The following is a 20,922-nucleotide window of genomic DNA, read 5'->3' as shown; positions in this document are numbered from 1 at the left end:
ATTATCTTATATGTTTTTAATACATAGGGTTTGGAAAGTATAACATTGGATTGATTTGTAATTCTCTATGTATTGAGTCATATGGGTGTACACTATTCATGCCTTTGCATCAATAAGTGAGTTACCTAAATGTGCGATATATTGTCATTTGAAATATGTATGCATGAGTTATATGAAGGAGAATAAACTATACGTTATGTTAAATCTCCGTTTTACTATATATGTATACATTTTGCACGCGCTTCACCCCTTCTCTGGAATCCCCTCCCACAAAACATCCGTTACTCGCCAACCTTTGCTACTTTTAAACGCTCTCTAAAAACTCATTTGTTCCGACAAGCATATGCGCTACCTTAAGCCACTTCCCTTTGTCCTAAGACCAAATTGCACTCCTACTAGGTATCCTAAAACACACTGCCTTTATATATTTTATCGTATACTACCCCTCCTCTTGTTTCCCCCCATTCCCTTTAGATTGTAAGCTCACAAGGGCAGGGCTCTCTCCCCCTTTTGTGTCTTGGAAATCATTATACATTTTATTCATCATGTTATTTTTAACACTGTCATTACCACTTCTGTATTTTGAATCCTGTATGCTGTATCATTTTTTGTATTTTGTCACTAATTATGTATCTTGTATATTAGTGTACACCATTGTCTGTATTATGTACCCCATTCTTGTTTCTTACTTTGTACAGCGCCACGGAATATGTTGGCACTTTATAAATCAATCATCATCATCATTATATGGATTTTTATATAATAACCCATATGTATTTTAATGTTATTTTTATTCTTATATTTTGTCACCTTATTATACTAATTTATTATTATTATAATCCTTACGTCATGTTGTATGTTTAACTAGCGGCAATACCGCACTCAAATAATCCTCAGGTCAACAACCCCAGATACGCATGGTGCACAATATGCATAGGGATGTGCATACACATTCATATCAACAGACAAACCTATCATAAATTCTGATCGGTAGATGGCAGCATAACACCACGCCACATTGGAAGCCACATACTCACCTACTTATATATTGTACCCTTATTCCTAATTGTTCTCATCAATTTATGCACTTTTTATATATAGTTACTCCATATATGAGCCTTAGCAAAACCCTGTATTAATTTATGGGGGATTATTCAATATAAGACATATGAGCTTCCTATAGCGAATTATCCTACTCCCTTACGCTCTGCCCAAACTATGATGTCCGCACTGGACTCATTGTTATATATGCGCTTGCGCATGATTGCCCAAACCTAAGATGTCCACATCGGACTGATCCAATGATATGCGCATGCGCGCTCTTACGTTATATAGCAGTTGCGCGTTGACACGTCACAAACCAAATTCCTTCAAAGAGAGGGACCCAGCCACCACCCCTCGTACTACCATTGGCGGTCTGAAGAGACTGGTTCTGCCTACACCCCTTACATAATAACAGACTCCCCACCCCCTTTGTGCATCTTGATTGGCTAACAACACTGCCTAATAGTATTTAACACTCTGGCGCCGTGCACACCGGTACATAGATGCTAGGCGTTATCACGACATTGCACTGGTAAGTTCTGCCTTTTTTTTATTCCAATACTGACTGTTATTATTTTTCTCTTCGTCCCGCTTGCACCCACGTTCACTACCTCCTGATCAATGGGAACATACTACCCTCCACTCTCCCGGGCACCTACCCTCTACTTCCCCATACACCTGTATACAATCAGGAATATATACCCCCTATCTCCTCAGATACTTGGTTACAGTCATGAATATGTGTAATAATCACTCCCATACCTGCTTCACTATTCACTCACCCACAATTAATCTCCTTCATGTTGGTTAACAACTATATTAGGTTTCACCACTCTGTCTAGAGTATAATATTAACAATATGCACAGACCAATTAATAACACTTATAACACAAATAACTTTATTGACCAACATGTTCGTTTTTAAGAAAAAAATAATATTTTAGTTATTTATATAAATCCTGTACAAAACAACACGATCAACTGTCTGATGGTACCTTTGTCTCTGGTTTTACCGTTTGAAACTCCTTCTTGTTATTGCCTGAGGAAGCAGGAATATACCCGCGAAATGCATTGCTTTGTTTTTTGGAGTATGTGAATAAATTTAACCTGTGAGAACTGACAGTTTTATGTCTGCTTCGGGGAGGTAAGTCCACCACTGCCTCCCTAGCATTTTTAGAAATGTTAGCATATCCTATCCTGTTGGCGCCTCTGTTCACCTTCTGCGATACCTGTGTCCACCCTTGGTGGAGGGGTGATATACCCTTATCCTTTCCGATCTACAGAGAGCGACATCTTAATCCTGAGTGGGGACAGGTCTTAATCTCCCCACCTGCATTTACAGTGGTTGCCTAATCAGCAGGGTCGGATTTAGGCCAAGGCCCCCTAGGCCATGGCCTAGGGCACTACAGGGGAAAACAGCAGGCTAAACTGGTGCAGCATTTGCAAGCTTGCAAATGCTGCAATGCAGGGAGATCAGGCGAGTGCCGTGGTACTGTGCAGCGGCCACCTTGCTCTCTGTGCACGTTTGCATTGTGGCTGGCGGCTATGGACTTAGGCAGCATTGGAGACGGAAAGGAAGAGGAAGCTTCTGCACTGGAGACGAGCAGAGAAAGGAGTGACACAGATGGCTGCTGCGGTGTGAAGGTGATCTGGCTACCTATACTGAAAGGAGGGTGGGGAAAGGAGAGATTAACCCTCCTGGCGGTTCATTAATTCTGCCAAATAGGCAGAAATACATTTTTTTTGTTTCATGCAAAGCTACCAGAGTGGTAGCTACATGAAACAACACTAGAGGGCGCATGTGTCCCTCTAGTGCGATCGTCGCCGGCATCAATAGCAAACAGGGGAAAGCGTATATAACGCATTTCCCTGTTTGGCTTTTCCTTTCGCCATGGTGACGATCGGAATGACATCATGGACGTCAGCCGACGTCCTGACGTCAGACGCCTCCGATCCAGCCCTTAGCGCTGCCTGGAAGTCATTGGTCTGGGCAGCGCAGGGCTCTGGTGGGGGGGCCCTCTTCCGCCGCTGCGTGTGGGCGATCGCCACAGAGCGGTGGAAATCAAGCTGTACGAGCGGCTAGCAAAGTGCTAGCTGTGCGTACAGCACTTTAAATGGGGCGAATCGCCCCACCAAGGGCTGAGATATCCTCCTGCGCGGCATAGCCCGAGCTCAGCTTGGGCTTACCGCCAGTAAGGTTAAGGGAGTCATCTGGCTACCTGTACTGGAGGGAAAGGGAGAGGAGTCATCTGGCTACCTATACTAGAGGGCAGGGTAAGGAGTCATCTAGCTACCTATACTGGGGGGTCATCAGGCTACCTATACTCGGAGGGAGGGGTCATCTCACTATCTACACTGAAGGGGGTGGCTGGTGACAGTGGCCTAGGGCAGTAAAGAGTACAAATCCGGCCCTGCTAATTGGTAACCCTGGTTTGTGAGTATTACTGTTTACTTACCTTCAATTTCCCAATTTCCAATACAAACTACACTATATTGGGCTCTCGGCGTTTTCTTCTTTTTTTTTTCTTTTGAGGGCTAATATTGTTCTGATGTAGGGTTTTTTTTTATGTGTGTGTGTGACACTGCATACAGCCCACAGTCGCAGCTGGCCCTTGTACAATCTATTACCAGTGCATATCTTTCAACTGTATTTGTGATTGAACTTACTATAGGATAGCTCTCTGTGTGGGTGACACACTGCATACAAGCGGAGAAAAGTGGAGTTCCAGCACTCAAAAAAGATTGCAGCAGGGGGCTAGGCTAGGCTGTGATGAGCTGTGGACTGCAAGGGTATGAGTCCCTTTAAACTGCGTGCTCTGGCAGAATGAAAAAATGAAAAAGTGCATGGTAATCTTGTAGCAATAGAGAGAGAGAGCGAAGCCAGCACTGCAATTGGGGTTGTTTATTATGCAGATAAAAGACACTTACAGTCAAGTTGAGGCCAGATGCTAAGGCAGGTTAAGTGTGCGCCAGGTCTGTGTCCCCGTGCAGACGTCCGTTTCGCGCTAACAGCGCTTGTTCACCGCAGTGGGGAGAGATCCACTGCATACAGCCCACAGTCGCAGCTGGCCCTTGTAGTCCGCAAGCAGACTATTGGCACAGCAGTGCATATCTTCCAACTGTATTTGTGATTGAACTTACTATAGGATAGCTCTCTGTGTGGATGACACACTGCATACAGTCCACGCAGACACAGTCATTTGCTGGACCTTGTAGTTCTCTAGTACCCTGTTCTATCTTTATTACATTAGACAGCACAGTATCAATAGCAGTGCATAGTTTTCAACTGTAGTATTTGTGATTGAACTTACTATAGGATATCTCTCTGTGTGGGTCACACACTGCATACAGTGTCCACAGTCACAACTGGGCCTTGTAGTTCCGCCAGCACACTCTATTACCAGTGCATATCTTCCAACTGTATTTGTGATTCAACTTACTATAAGATAGCTCTCCGTGTAGGTGACACACTGCATACAGCCCACAGTCGCAGCTGGCCCTTGTAGTCTGCCAGCAGACTATCAGCACAGCAGTGCATATCTTTCAACTGTATTTGTGATTGAACTTACTATAGGATAGCTCTCTGTGTGGGTGACACACTGCTTACAGCACACAGTCCACGCAGACGCGGTCATTCGCTGGGCCTTGTAGTTCTCCAGTACCCTGTTCTATCTTTATTACAAGCCAGCACATTACCATTAGCAGTGCATTACTTCCAACTGTAGTATTTGTAATTGAACTTACTATAGGTTATCTCTCTATGTGGGTGACACACTGTATACAAGCCACAGTCCACGCAGCCATTTGATTGCGCACACTGCTTTTGCAGCACTTTAGCCTTTATACAACCATTGTAATATCACAACTGCATATCTGTGTATGTGTGTTAAAGTACACAGCCCAGTGATACAGACACACAGCTGCTGTGTATTTGACACTGATTGTGTGCCTCTTTGTGATTATACACACTGTCTACCACTATTAAATATTGTTAGTACTACTGCATACCCCAATATGGAAAAAATGACAAGCAGAGGCAGAGGCAGGTCACTCCGCAGGTATTTTCGAGTTCGTGCTGGTGTGATTTTGTGCGGCCCTCCACCAATGCACAGTGTTCAGAGGGCACATACCCTCAACCCCCAAAATTCTGAGGACTTAAGTTGACTGGTTAACACAGAACACCTCATCTTCCTCAGCTTCCGCATGGAACCGTGACATATCTTCCTCCTCCTGCTCTGATTCAGGCACCCCACAATTACTTACCACTCAGCCGGCAGCCACCACCACACCCACTACTATTAATAACACCACAGCCGCTCCACTTCAAATGTCTCAGGAGTTATTCACACGTTTGTGGTGAATTTACTGATCCACAACCATTATTGTTACAAGATGAAGGCGCTAAGGATGTTACACCAACACAACCTCATATGTCTCAGTTAGGGGTCACTACACATATGGACGTAAGGTGTGCGGATGATGATGAACTACCTGTTGTTGGTGCAGTTTTGAAAGTGTCTGATACAAGCGAAGCTATGGATGATGATGATGATGATGATGTAGGTATGGATGTCACGTGGGAGCCCAGAAGATGAGATGAACAGGGGGGCAGTTTAGAGGGGGAGACAGAGAAGAGGAGGAGACGAGTTGCTGTAAGCAGCAGAGGGAGCTCATCGCAAACAGCTCGTAGCAGTGTCCGACGGCCAGGTGTCTGTTAAGGAAATATTTGAGCGGAAGAAGCCAATGTCTGACAGTCACCCCCTTGCCCGACGTCTGACAGCTGGCTTGTCGGAACTGTTAGCCCTCCAGCTGTTACCATACAAGCTGGTGGATTCTAAAGTTTTTCGAAAATTTGTGGCGATTGGGACACCGCAGTGGAAGATACCAGGCCACAATTATTTTTCCAAAAAGGCGATACCCAAATTGTACCATGGTGTTGAAAGGCAAGTGGTGTCATCTCTGGAACATAGCGTTGGGTCAAGGGTCCATCTGACCATGGATGCCTGGTCTGCAAAGCACAGTCAGGGCAGGTATATTACTTATACGGCACATTGGGTAAACCTGGTTACCGCTGACAAGCATGGAGTACGTGGCTGTGCAGCGGACTTGGTGACAACGCCACGGCTTGCAGGCAGGCCTGCTGCCACCTCCTCTTCTTCTCCTCCTCCTACTCCATCCTCTTCACTGTCCTCCTCCTCGGCTGAATCCTACTGTATTGCTGTGCTCTCCTCTCAAACTGCACACCCCCAGCTCCCCAGGGCCTATTCCGCATGCCAGGTGTCATGCCATCTTGGACATGTCTTGCCTCAAAGCTGAGAGTCACACCGGACCAGCACTCAGTGGCTGACCCCGCACCAACTGGAGATCGGCAACGTGGTGTGTGACAATGGAAGCAATCTCTTGTCGGCTTTGAGTTTGGGCAAGGTGACACATGGGGTGCCCTGCATGGCACATGTGCTGAATCTTCAATCTAACCATTTGTGTGTAAGTTCCTAGGCTTACAGGAGGTCCTGAAGCAGTCCAAAAAGGTGTGTGGGCATTTCAGGCGTTCCTACATGGCCATGGCGCGTTTCTCTGATATTCAGCGAGAAAAGAACTTGGCAGTGAGGTGCTTGATTTGTGATAGCCCGATTTGCTGGAATTTAACGTTCCTCATGTTTGACAGCCTGCTACAACAGGAGAAAGTCGTCAACGAGTATCTGTATAGCTACGGTGCTAGGGCAGGCTCTGGTATGCTAGGGATTTTTTTTGCTGAGGTACTGGACACTCATGCGTAATGCCTACAGGCTCATGCGTCCGTTTGAGGAGGTGACAAACCTGTTGAGTCGCAGTGAACACGCCATCAGCGACCTGATCCCATATGCTTTCTTCCTGGAGCGTGCCATGCATAGAGTGGTGGATCAAGCTGTAGCAGAGCGTGAATAAGAAGAGGAAGAGTTGTGGGAACCATCACCATCAGAACCAGATTTGTCGTCAAAACCTGCAGCAGCACAGAGGAGGCGGGAGGAGGAGGAGAAGTCTGGGGAAGAGGAGTCAGAGGAGGAAGGTGAATTTGAGGAGGAGATGGAAGAACAACCACAGCAGAGGTGCCAGTAATCCTCCTCCTCCTCTTTCTCCCATGTCCACGCAGGCAAGGACAGGATGCTCTAGCAATCTGATGGTGATGTCGGACATGCAGACTTTCTTTACTCCAACACCTCACCTCAGCACTTTGGGATCCACCCTCTGACAACACCTAGACCGGCAGGTAGCCAACTACCTGGCTTTAAGTGTGGAAATAGACACTATGAGCAGTGATGAACCCCTGGACTACTGGGTGCGCAGGTCAGGGATCAAGTTATTGAGAAATTTAAAGCAGGCTTAGGCTACAAAAAGATTTCCAAAGCCTTGAACATCCCACGGAGCACTGTTCAAGCGATCATTCAGAATTGGAAGGAGTATGGCACAACTGTAAACCTACCAAGACAAGGCCATCCATCTAAACTCACAGGCCGAACAAGGAGAGCGCTGATCAGAAATGCAGTCAAGAGGCCCATGGTGACTCTGGACGAGCTGCAGAGATCTACAGCTCAGGTGGGGTATCTGTCCATAGGACAACTATTAGTCATGCACTGTACAAAAATCCAACGTTGTTGTGACAGCGCTCCTCTGGCAACCTAGAACAAATGAACACAGTCGCATATAGTGCGTTACTGTAATACAGATCAACAATACATCAGAACACTCCACCCAACACGTGCACAGGTGATAAAATGGTGATAGCAATGTGTTCCCCTCTCAGGGAGATATAGCCCCTTCGGTATAGCAGCTCACCAGATGGACACCACCTCAGATTCCAGGTGGGTCTAGCGCGTGGCCTTCAAGCGGCTAACTATCAATCACAGCCTCCAAACTTCAATGAAAAAAGCCTCCACATTCGTTTAGTAATAGAATCAAAGCGGCTCCAGGTTTATTGCACAGATCCACATGTAAAACAACATAAAATGCACATAGCGTAATCCAATTTTTAAAAACAAAGTGGCCTACGCAGTACAGCGCACTCACTTGAGTAGATGAATTATGAGCATCTCGGGCATCACAGCCCACCAATAGCGTTCTCCTTGTTTATAGCGGCACCGGCGTCCCGACACTCCGCTCTCATTCAAAGTAAACGTCCGAACTCCCCGCTACCTTCGTGACGTCAGCGCTCCTGGGTCCGCCGGGTGGACCCAGGAGCGCTCCGCCATGCCTTGCACGGAGACAGCCGCCTCACACTGAGAGGAGGCGGCTGCCTCTTCGTGCTCTGCCACACCATGCGCGGAAAGAGCCGCCTCCCGCTGACTCATGGCGGCGGCTCTTCCGCGCTTCTTCACAGTACCCCCCCTCCCCCCGAGGAGTGGACTCCGGACAACTCCTACCAGGTTTCTCGGGATGTAGGTTGTGAAACTCCTTCCTTAATTCGTCCGCTCCTAGGTACCCATTGCCTCTCTTCAATGCCATACCCTTTCCAATGCACCAGATATTGTACTTAGTTCTGTACAATGCGTGAATCTAAAATTTTCTCTACCTCGTATTCAGGTCGTTCATCTACCATCACAGGAGGAGGAGGAGTGGGACCCACATGAACTGCTGGTTTAAGTAGGGATACGTGAAAGGACCTCACCCCACGCATGCTGGCGGGAAGATCGGAACGGAATAAGTAACGTTGTTGATCTTCTTAGCTACCGAGAACGGACCCACAAACCTGGGACCCAGTTTATCTGAGGGCTGTCTCAGGGTCAAGTGACGTGTGGACACCCAGACCAAGTCTCCTGGCTGGAACTTCCACTCCAACGAGCGTCTCTTGTCAGCCTGACCTTTTTGACTCTGGAATGCCCTTTCCAAATTACTCTTCACCGTCCCCCAGATGTCTTTAAATGTCCTCTGCCAGGCTTCCAAGGTTGGAAACAGAGAAGAGGCAACTGGCAAGGGGGAGAATTTGTGCGACCTCCCTGTCACAATCTGGAACGGAGAAAAACCAGAAGAAGAACTCTTCAAATTGTTCTGTGCGAACTCTGCGAAGGCCAGAAATTTTACCCAGTCGTTCTGTGCCTCCGCAACATAACATTTTAAGAACTGCTCTAAAGACTGATTAATCCGTTCAGTCTGCTTATTGGTCTGTGGGTTGTAGCCTGACGAGAAAGACAGCTTCATGCCCATCTGGTGGCAAAATGCCCTCCAGAATCTAGAGATGAATTGGACTCCCCGATCAGACACTATGTTTTCCGGAATGCCATGCAGCCGGAAAATGTGGATGATAAATAGGTCGGCCAATTCCTGGGCCGAGGGGAGTCCTTTCAAGGGCACGAAATGGGCCATCTTGCTGAAGCGGTCGACTACCACCCAAATGACCGACATGCCTTCAGACCTGGGGAGCTCACCCACGTAATCCATGGACAAGTGGGTCCATGGTTCACTCGGGGCGGGCAAAGGCTGTAAGGTACCGACAGGTGCCAGCCGGGAGGGTTTACTCTTTGCACATATTGCACATTCCCTAACAAATTCCTTGCAATCAACTGACAGGGAAGGCCACCAGGCACACCTGGCTACAAGATCTTGTGTTCTGGCGGCTCCGGGATGTCCAGCATTTTTATGTGCATGGAACATTTCTAGGATCTGGAGACGGAAAGGCAAGGGAATGAACATAACCCCTTCAGGCTTCCCTTCCGGGATGTCCTGTTGGAAGGGGCTCAACGTCTCCTTCCAGTCTTCCCAAGTATCAGTTGCAGCCAGCACCAATCTTTTCGGAACAATAGTCTCAGGGACGGAGGGCTGTGCTGTCTCTGGTTCAAAGCACCTGGATAAAGCGTCTGCCTTAATGTTTTTGCTGCCTGGAGTGTAAGTAATTATGAATCTGAACCTTGTAAAGAATAAAGACCATCGGGCCTGACGGGGACTTAATCTCTTAGCTCCCTCGATGTATTCTAAATTCTTGTGGTCCGTAAAAACCGTGATTGTGTGCTCTGCTCCTTCCAGCCAGTGACGCCACTCTTCAAAGGCCAATTTAATGGCCAGGAGCTCTCTGTTGCCTATATCGTAGTTTCTTTCTGCCGGAGAGAATCTACGAGAAAAGTACGCACAGGGGTGTAATCTTCCCTGTAACCCTAATCGCTGAGACAGCACAGCCCCTATCCCAACCTCCGAGGCATCGACCTCAACAATGAATGGATAAGCGGTGTCAACATGTCTCAGGATCGGTGCAGAACAAAACAATTCCTTCAGACTAGAGAATGCATTTTGAGCCTCAGGAGACCAGTGGGTAGTATCTGCCCCCTTTTTTGTGAGACTGGTAAGGGGTGCAATGATCGTGGAGTACCCTTTTATAAACCTCCTATAGTAATTTGCAAAACCCAGGAATCTCTGGAGGGCTTTCAGGCCCACAGGTTGCGGACATTCTAGGACAGCTGTGACTTTAGCAGGATCCATTGACAAACCTGAGGTAGAAATCACATACCCCAGAAACGTGACGGATGTCACCTCAAAAATACATTTTTCTAACTTGGCATACAGCATATTTTGCCTCAGTTTGTTCAGCACAAATTTGACATGGACCCTGTGCTCGGAGAGGTTGTCGGAGTAAATTAGTATATCGTCAAGGTATACAAGCACAAATCTACCCAACACCTCCCTGAATACCTCGTTGATTGATTCCTGGAAGACGGCTGGCGCATTGCACAACCCGAAAGGCATCACTAAGTACTCGTAATGCCCGTCGGGTGTGTTGAAGGCCGTCTTCCATTCATCGCCCTTTCTAATGCGGATCAGGTTGTATGCACCCCTTAGATCTAATTTCGAGAAGATCTTAGCGTCTGTGACCTGCGTAAATAAATCGTCTATCAGTGGTAACGGATAACGGTTCTTCACCGTGATTTTATTCAGGCCACGGTAATCGATGCAAGGTTGAAGACCTCCGTCTTTTTTCTTAACAAAAAAGAAACCGGCCCCCGCAGGCGACCGGGAGGGGCGAATAAACCTTTTGGCTAGATTGTCACGGATGTACTCCTGCATAGCCACTTTCTCTGGTCCCGACAAATTATACAGGTGACCCCTAGGGGGCATACAACCGGCACGAAGATCGATGGGGCAATCGAAAGGGCGATGAGGAGGTAACCTATCAGCAGCTTTAGGACAGAATACATCCGAGAATTCGGAGTATTGCTCGGGAACACCCTCCACGTGAACCTTGGTCTGACCTAATGTCACTTACCCTAGACACTGTTGGGAACAGAAGTCTGACCAACTGGTTAATTGTCCTGTAGCCCAATCAACCTGTGGCGAATGAAGCTGCAGCCAGGGTATACCTAGGACAATTGTGGAGGTAGTCATATGTAACACAAAAATACTTAAACTCTCCCTGTGCAGTACCCCAGTAATGACTTCCACCTCTGGTGTCTGAGACAGCGGACGGTCCCTTTGAAGCGGGGAGTCGTCCACGGCAGTAACCTGGATAGGTGGTTTTACTGGGGTGAGGGGAATGCCCAATTTCTCTGCAAACTCGGTACTCATAAAATTAGCCGCGGAGCCTGAATCAACAAAGGCCTCCGTGGCTACAGATTTGTCCCCCCCATGTAATCGTACAGGGGAGGAGCAAACATTTTTCTTTTAGGGGTGTGAGTTGAGCGCCTAGGGTGTCACCCCTTACAACTCCTAGGCGGTAGCGTTTCCCGTCTTAATCTTATTCAGCTTAATGGGACAGTCTTGTACCCTATACCCCCCTTCACCACAGTACAAACATAACTGTTCAGACATTCTCCGTCTTCTCTCCACTTGGGTTAACTTAGACCGACCGATCTGCATCGGCTCAGGTGGAGGTAAGACCGGGGATGATGAGACAGAGGGAGATGGAGTTACTAGGGGTGCAGCAGGAGGTGCTGCGTAAGAAGTCAACCTGACACGATGACTGCCCCTAGTCTGTCTCTGATGGCGTATCCTACGGTCGATTCGAATGGCCGATGAGATGGCCTCATCGACTGTTTTGGGCTCGGGTAGACTTAACATTAGGTCGGAGACCTCATCTGACAACCCAGACAGGAAGTAATCCAGCAGGGCATAGGTGTCAAACCTGGCTGTAACTGACCACCTACGAAATTCGGCCGCGTAATCTTCGACTGGACCCTTGCCTTGCCGTAAAAGCTTGAGCTTCCACTCAGAGGTCGCAGCAAGGTCTGGGTCGTCGTAAATTACTGCCATGGCTTTAAAGAATTCCTCTACCGAGGTCAGAGCTGTGTCTCTAGGGGGCAGGTTATATGCCCAGGTCTGAGAGTCACCGGCCAGTAAAGTTTTGATGAACGTGACTCTCTGGGCCTCAGTACCAGAGGATCGGGGTCTTAATTCAAAATATGATAACACTCTACTCCTAAAATTGCGGAAGTCAGATCTGTGGCCTGAGAACTTCTCGGGTACGGGCATACGTATGTCCATGCTAGGAGGGGACCGCACCTCATCCACTGATGTCTGGAGGGTTCGTACCAACCCTGACAGGGCCTCAATCAATGCTTTGTGTTCACCCAGCACTCGATTGACATTATCCACTGAAATGGCAAGTTCCCCCAGAGGACCAGTGCGTGGGTCCATTTTGTTTATGGTCTGGCGTTCTGTAACAAACGGTGAAGCACAGAGAGAATCTGATTACCGGTGATCTGCAGTATCACTGTGAATACAGATGTATACCAGATTATAAGTGATCTGCAGTATCACCGATAATCCGATATACCAGCTAACCTCTGTTCACCTGAGTAGAGTGAAGTGTTTGGTGTAACAGTAACACTTTAAGAGGACTAAGCCTCAGAGCAGTGAGGAGAACTGCACAGATTCCTCCCGAAGACCTGCACTCTCCAAGGCGGGAGGAGTCAGGCTGAGAGTAGGAAGGATTATCTGAGAGTGACACTCTGGAGGTAGTGTCACTAACAAGACAGGGAACCACCTCTAATATTGAGGTTGGTTCTCGAGGTCGGACAAGCCAGGTCGTAAACACACGGACAGATTAGGTACAGATTCAGAAGACGGAGGCGGAGTCAAGATACAGGCAGGGTTCGGCAACAGGGTATCAGATATATCGAGGTACAAAATCAGGAGGCAGAAGCAGAGTCTAAGGACGAGCCGGGGTTCGGCAACAGAGTATCAGAAAGGCAAGGTACAAGATCAGAGTTCAGGAGGATAGTCAGGCAGGCAAAAAGTCATAACAGATAATCACAATCAAACTAGTACTTTAAGCTATCAACAGAAACTAGCTAAGTGTAGGATTACAGCTCCAGCTGGTCCCGGCACACTTAAGGATCTGACTACAGGTCTGAGTGCTTCCACGTATGTGTTCGCAATGCCAGACAACCAGCAACTGAACAGCCATCAGTATATATGCACAGGCATCTCTCCAGCACCACCCTAAGTGCTGGACCAATGAGGATTGGAACCAGAGTCAGCTTACCAGCCTGGTCAGCTGACTCACTTCTGGCTGTCATTTAAACCCTGCCTGAGTGCGCGCGCGCGTCTCTCTAAAGCTAGAAGGACTACGTGTCCCAGCCACACCAGCACCGCTCTGCGGTGTCTCCGAAGTGGGGCCATGCGCGCTAACCGCCGTGTCCAACGCGGCGGTTTCTCAGCGCTCCGCCATGCCTTGCACGGAGACAGCCGCCTCACACTGAGAGGAGGCGACTGCCTCTCCGTGCTCTGCCACACCATGCGCGGAAAGAGCCGCCTCCCGCTGACTCTTCCGCGCTTCTTCACATATAAGAAGGGAGTTCATAGGCCACAGTGTTTCTGACCATTATAGAACCCATCACAACTCAGACCCCAGCTCACTAAAATTTTGTGAACTTGAGAAAGCCGAATACTCCTGGAGGGGCTGCAATAAGATTAGGGACATATCAAAACGAGAGACCAAATGGATATACAATATGGGAACCCTGCAGCCGAGAGGACATAATATTGAGATAGATCTTAACTGCTTTATGTTCATGTTGGAGCACCCTGACCACCGGGAGAGGACCTTGCGCAAGACGCCTGCGCTGGCGGACATCCCGGGGAAAACGGTGCGCAATAGAGGCTAACTGTATGCGCCAGATGACAATGCGCACACGCGCTATATCGGCTCTCCAGCAGAACAAACCGGGTCTGCAACGCTCCTAGACCTCACGCCGGATCACACTCCTCAGCGGGGGGCCCCCATTGGATTACAGCATTTACAGCCCGCCTGAGCGGCTGGTATAATATAGCCAGGTGAAGTACACCAGCTCTGATGGACATTTGGGAGTTCGTGAGTATGGAGTGCAAGGTTATGAAGCATGCTGGTTGCCCTGAATGAGACTTTATTGCGTCTATTCGGATGATGCTGAACAGGCTTTGTTGACGCTTGCTTCTCTTTTTGTGCTGCTTCCCTATTGTTGCTATCTGCCAACTGCTCAAGGCCCTTTACTGACAGACTATTTTTATGCTGCTTATGGGGTACCCCAATGCTTTGGTTTGTGTGCATGGAGAGGTGTGTCAGTGTGGACTGTATGGCAGCTATGGTTTTTAATAACAACAGCGCTGTTGCTCTTTTAGCTCCGTTGTTTATTGTGTAATTGGTCTCGTTTTCATGTATAGCTAATAAAGTTTTCCACATTTGCATACACCGGTGTGTCCTTAGGAGCCCTTTGTTTACAGGTATTTTTGTTGACACAAATAAGGCTCAGGATTTCAATCCAAATTTGGATAGGTGATGCATATTAACTACTTATGTTCCCAATTCCCCTTTCTCCAGTCCACCGTTCAACCTGCTTTATTGCAAATAGCTGAAACTAAGAGAAAAATTAAGAAGCAAGAGGCTACAGTTGAAGTATTTTTATTAGTATCCACATTTTTTAGTTTTCACATTTCTATAATTCATTATAAGTTTTAAGGTTTTATTTTTCCTAACAAATAGAAATATCATGATTGGTAACTTTGTGTATATATACAGTGGCGTAAAAAACTATTTGCCCCCTTCCTGATTTCTTATTCTTTTGCATGTTTGTCACACTTAAATGTTTCTGCTCATCAAAAACCGTTAACCATTAGTTAAAGATAACATAATTGAACACAAAATGCAGTTTTAAATGATGGGTTTTATTATTTAGTGAGAAAAAAAACTCAAAACCTACATGGCCCTGTGTGAAAAAGAAATTGCCCCCTGAACCTAATAACTGGTTGGGCCACCCTTAGCAGCAATAACTGCAATCAAGCGTTTGCGATAACTTGCAAGTCTTTTACAGCGCTCTGGAGGAATTTTGGCCACTCATCTTTGCAGAATTGTTGTAATTCAGCTTTATTTGAGGGTTTTCTAGCATGAACTGCCTATTTAAGGTCATGCCACAACATCTCAATAGGATTAAGGTCAGGGCTTTGACTAGGCCACTCCAAAGTCTTCATTTTGTTTTTCTTCAGCCTTTCAGAGGTGGATTTGTTGGTGTCTTTTGGGTCATTGTCCTGCTGCAGCACCCAAGATCGCTTCAGCTTGGGTTGACGAAACAGATGGCCGGACATTCTCCTTCAGGATTTTTTGGTAGACAGTAGAATTCATGGTTCCATCTATCACAGCACGCCTTCCAGGTCCTGAAGCAGCAAAACAACCCCAGACCATCACACTACCACCACCATATTTTACTGTTGGTATGATGTTCTTTTGCTGAAATGCTGTGTTACTTCTACGACAGATTTAACAGGACACGCACCTTCCAAAAAGTTCAACTTTTGTCTCGGCAGTCCACAAGGTATTTTCCCACAAGTCTTGGCAATCATTGAGATGTTTTTTTAGCAAAATTGAGATGAGCCTTAATGTTCTTTTTGCTTAAAAGTGGTTTGCGCCTTGGATATCTGCCATGCAGGCCATTTTCGCCCAGTCTCTTTCTTATGGTGGAGTTGTGAACACTGACCTTAATTGAGGCAAGTGAGGCCTGCAGTTCTTTAGATGTTGTCCTGGGGCCTTTTGTGGCCTCTCGGATGAGTTTTCTCTGCGCTCTTGGGATAATTTTGGTCGGCCAGCCACTCCTGGGAAGGTTCATCACTGTTCCATGTTTTTGCCATTTGTGGATAATGGCTCTCACTGTGGTTCGCTGGAGTCCCAAAGCTTTAGAAATGGCTTTATAACCTTTACCAGACTGATAGATCTCAATTACAGTACTTTTGTTCTCATTTGTTCCTGAATTTCTTTGGATCTTGGCATGATGTCTAGCTTTTGAGGTGCTTTTGGTCTACTTCTCTATGTCAGATAGCTCCTATTTAAGTGATTTCTTGATTGAAACAGGTGTGGCAGTAATCGGGCCTGGGGGTGACTACAGAAATTGAACTCAGGTGTGATAAACCACAGTTAAGTTATTTTTTAACAAGCGGGGGGGGGGGCAATCACTTTTTCACACAGGGCCATGTAGGTTTTGAGTTTTTTTTCCTCACTAAATAATAAAAACCATCATTTAAAACTGCATTTTGTGTTCAATTATGTTATCTTTGACTAATAGTTAACAGTTTTTGATGAGCAGAAACATTTAAGTGTGACAAACATGCAAAAGAATAAGAAATCAGGAAGGGGGCAAATAGTTTTTCACACCACTGTATATGCTTAATGTAATTTTAAATACTTTTTGTAGTCTATACTGTACTGATTTTAGCGATTGATCATGAAATCATGTAAAAACGGGCTCCCACCCCGCTTATCCATAACTCTACATGTTAACCAAGCGGGAGCGCACAATCTCAACCCATCTTCCGCACTTGACATTGTGATGTCATCACACCGCACGGACTACCGCCATTGCTTTGGGTGGACACGACGGAGTGGGCGTCCACCTTTGCCAATAGCAGGGCAGGTGCGACGAAAACGGCGCACCCCGCGATACTTTAAATTTACCTGGTGTCCGATGGCTAACCACGCCCCTGATGAGTCACACGTGTGACGAAACGTGTTGGGTGGAGCCAGAGGAAAACCAGGAAGCACGCTACGACCGAGAGCAGGATAACAGAGAAACTGAACTTTCTTCAAGCCTACCCGGGAGGCACGGGGGAGAGCCCTTTAATACTCTGAATGCTGTTTTACCCTTTACATGTTTGTGAGTATTTTAACAAAATAAAATTGTTAATTTTTTTAATAGTCTAGGGCACTCTGGTATTACAGAAGCCAGTGCACATGGCTACTAATGACAGGCAACCTCTGAAGCACTAAACACATCCTGCCACCTCTCCTTGCTAATGTCCCAGCTGCAACACAGCTATCATTCTCTCTACTCACCCTGCTGCTCTGCACATTCACTCACTGCAGGCTGTGTGTAGAGAGTGAGGATACACATTGCCCACGGGACAGGAAGGGGGAAGGGTGCTACATCTAGTGCAGGAAGTAGTACAGTCCCCTGCACTTCCTGCTGCTAGTTTCCCGAATGTTGCCCAAACTATGAAAAAAGGTCCCAAGTGGAAGAACACAGTGGCTGAGCACCACAGTGGCACCCCTAGCTATGGCTACACCCAGTGCTGTAAGCACCTGCAGCCCTATGGTAACTACGCCACTGAAATCAATAATAATAATTTTCCCATTAACTTTTTAGCCTGTTGTTCTCAATAGAAAGCATTTTTTCACTCCTTAATTTTTCAAAAAACGTTTAAATTTTTTTTACACAGCACACTGTCTAAGCAAAAGCTTATGCATTTCAGATCAGTTATACTTAACTAGGATTAATCTGTTGAAAGCGTTCTAATTTTCCAAAATGTTGTTGTTCAATAGCATACCACATTGTATATCTGAATAGTTTAGAAAACACAGTACTGTATATCAGAACTTACCTGTGCGAGTTGTCCTGGATAAGAATGACAAAGAATTGAGAACCTCATCCTCATCTTGCTCATCAATAACCTTGCATTGCCTCAAGTAGGGTGTTAACTTGGCAGGATTGATGTAACGACTAAGCATGTGCCTGTTGGATTCGATGTTCTCCCATATTTCACTTTCATCATTTTTGAACATTTCTTTTCCATGAGCCATTGTATTTTATTCTAGAAAAAAATCCAGATATAATTACATACAATCACTGGTTGGAAACCAATAAAGAAAGCCTCATTCCAGACATGTTTTTTTGAGAGGGGGGGGGGGGGTATGGCAAATATGGCTAGACTCCCAGAGCATGGTTTGAGATCCTGTAGCTGTTCAATTAAGGGTACCAACTCCTCTTGTTACTACCTACCAATCACAATTATCCCTCTTATGGAGTTGTTGTTTTTTTTATTCCACTTATAGGGTTGTGCAGTTTTTCTGTTTCTTTTTTTTCTTCTAGGGTATGGTGGGGAGTTGTTTGAGCTAGTTGCTCAATGTTATTTTAATATAAATAACTATCCTGTTATGTTACATATATAAGAAGAAGATGATAATGTCATCAATGGTAAGCGTGATCCCATACTATTGTTATGTTACATATATAATATCCTAGCATGTTTCTGCTGCCTGTAAAGCTGTAGATTATGAACACTGTGATGGTTTATCAACTGAGCTGATGTTTTTCTTGTATGATACTTGGTCACTGATCACTGTTCTATGGTATTGCATTCATTTTCAATGAAACACATTAAAAAAACTGCTTTGACTGTGCATTTGAAACCTGTCAGCAGTTTGGAGTTTATGCCTGATTCAATAGTTTTTGATATCTAGTGGACATTGTAAGTAGAATACATTTATTTTCTAATTACTATGGGTCTTGAGCTGCCTGATTCCTGCACTGTCTATGCATAGAGGTTGGAGAGGCTACACACCTTCTTACATGATCAGGAGTCAGATACATAACATAGAGTGTGCAGCTTCCAGGGAGAACAGAGGAAACCCAATGCAGCACTGGAGAAGGTATATATTGCACTGCTCCACTGTGCCACTACGCAACATGGGTTAGTGGAGAAGAAACAGAATGTGAGTGTCTGTTTTACCAGCAACACAGGGAAGGGGGAGGAGTTTATCTCCCAGGAGGGGGCTCCATCCAATTTAATTGGTAGGTCCCATAGATTGTTACTGCGCCCCTGCTAAACTGGCAATTTTGGATGCAGGAAGGAGGAGAAAAGCACCAGCACTGCTGTCATTCACTTTATTCAAAAGTCCAACATTGCGTACATAGTAAAAACATACATGTATTTCAAAAAGTGGCACATACCCGGAGTGGACGTGGATAGGATGTGGTGGGTGCAGAGGATGAGGAGCCTTACGGCCGTTTCGCGCTCATGCACTTCTACGGAGGCTGCAAGGGGGGAACTGGCGTGGGCAGACTTAAATGTATTCACCAAGTCGGCATGCGGCGTCCTGCCACTAAAAGACCCGCCTTCTTTCCATCACAGCTTGCCCCGCTATTGGCCGCTCGGAATACGAGTACAGCCTGGGGCAGATGACGTCAGGCACTTCCTGACTATGGTGGCCCATATGGGAGACACTGTATTAGGTCTCCCTAGCAACCTATGCAAACTAGGCCAACAGCAGTACAGGAGAACTTGCTGCCATCTTGTGGCGAAAATAGATATTGCAGCCATGGCTTAATAAATGGAAGGAAGGCAGATCCTCTGTACCCACCATATCCTATACACGTCCACTCCGGGTATGTGCCACTTTTTGAAATACATGTATGTTTTTACTATGTACGCAATGTTGGACTTTTGAATAAAGTGGATGACAGCAGTGCCGGCGCTTTTCTCCTCCTTCCTGCATCTAGATAAAGTTGATGTCTGAGCACTCTGAAGATCCACACCACATATACCCGGCTGTTGGTGACAGTGCCGCCTCCTTCTCTCCTCCCCCCCCCCTCTCCTTTTCCCCAAAGAGAGGACAGTGACTGCAGTGCCGGCGTTCCTGTGCTTTTCCTACTCCATGACGTCTAAACTGGCAATTTTTCAACCAGAAACACTGTCCCAGGTGTGCTTAGTTGGAAAGGAAGCACATTTGAAGCTCTGGGGGGCCCACATAAAATGTCAAGGCGGTCCACATTATGATAAAATCATAAAACAATTTAAAAAAACAACTTAAAAGGAAGGTAAGTGTTGGCTGACCTTCTCACCACTCGATTGGTACATTTTCAGGCTTTTTTTTATATAAAATATTTTATTGGAAGTTTTGGATTATATTTTCAGGCTTTTTATTAAAATATTGCACAAAAACAATGACAAGTTTCACAGCCCAAGGACGCTTCTTCAGGTCAATAGAGTGCTTGCATCACAGTGAGATATGGCTTCAAGCACCATCTCACAGTGAATCCAGCACTGTATTGATGAAAAGAGAAAACACTTCCTGATAGTGTGTTATACCATCTTGTGGCTAAAAAGTACAATTAAAATAAAAATACATAAAAAAATAAATGTAATATAGTTATAATTTATTTATAGTTATTAACCTTTTTTAACCCCACTTACTCCCATAGTTACCAAAATAAAACACTTTTACCTGAAGGTCTAAGGGACTCATGTCATGAGGATATATTACTGTTATTTTAGTAAATAGGGACTTTTAATTAGGATACAAAAACACGCACAAATGGGCAAATAAAATGCTTTGGTTCTATCTATAGTAGCATTGTTTATTTAAAAACTATAGGGAAATCAATTAGAGAAAAAGTGTGTTTTTTCACCTTTTTCCCTACAAAATGCATAGAAAATAAAGTAATTACTGAACACAAGTATCACCCACAAAAACAAAAAAAAACAAAACAAGATATAGATCATTTAGGTGATATCACGCAGTGATAACATAATGGGCAAATAAATGGGAGGAGTGCTGACAGGTGAAAATGGCTTTTGGCTGTAAGGTAAAAATAGCCCGTGGGGTTAATTGGTTAAAATAATACAATATTTTCACTGTGACCATACAGATTGCCAGTTGAGTAACTATATGTACAGTTG

The 20,922-nt window shown here is 45.8% G+C and overlaps 1 protein-coding gene across 1 annotated transcript in view; it reads right to left on the bottom strand.

The window, feature by feature from the left end:
• CARD11 (caspase recruitment domain family member 11) overlaps positions 1 to 20,922 on the bottom strand; it is a 586,831-nt gene that overhangs the window by 488,410 nt on the left and 77,499 nt on the right. The window contains exon 2 of the mRNA XM_068244905.1: positions 17,845 to 18,054. Coding sequence (XP_068101006.1) covers positions 17,845 to 18,043 — 199 coding nt within the window. The 5' untranslated portion in view covers positions 18,044 to 18,054. The remainder of the gene's footprint in view (positions 1 to 17,844; positions 18,055 to 20,922) is intronic.

The sequence above is a fragment of the Hyperolius riggenbachi genome, chromosome 7, assembly GCF_040937935.1.
Source record: "Hyperolius riggenbachi isolate aHypRig1 chromosome 7, aHypRig1.pri, whole genome shotgun sequence".
Taxonomy (NCBI): Eukaryota; Metazoa; Chordata; class Amphibia; order Anura; family Hyperoliidae; genus Hyperolius; species Hyperolius riggenbachi.
This window is presented reverse-complemented; position numbering and strand designations above follow the sequence as displayed.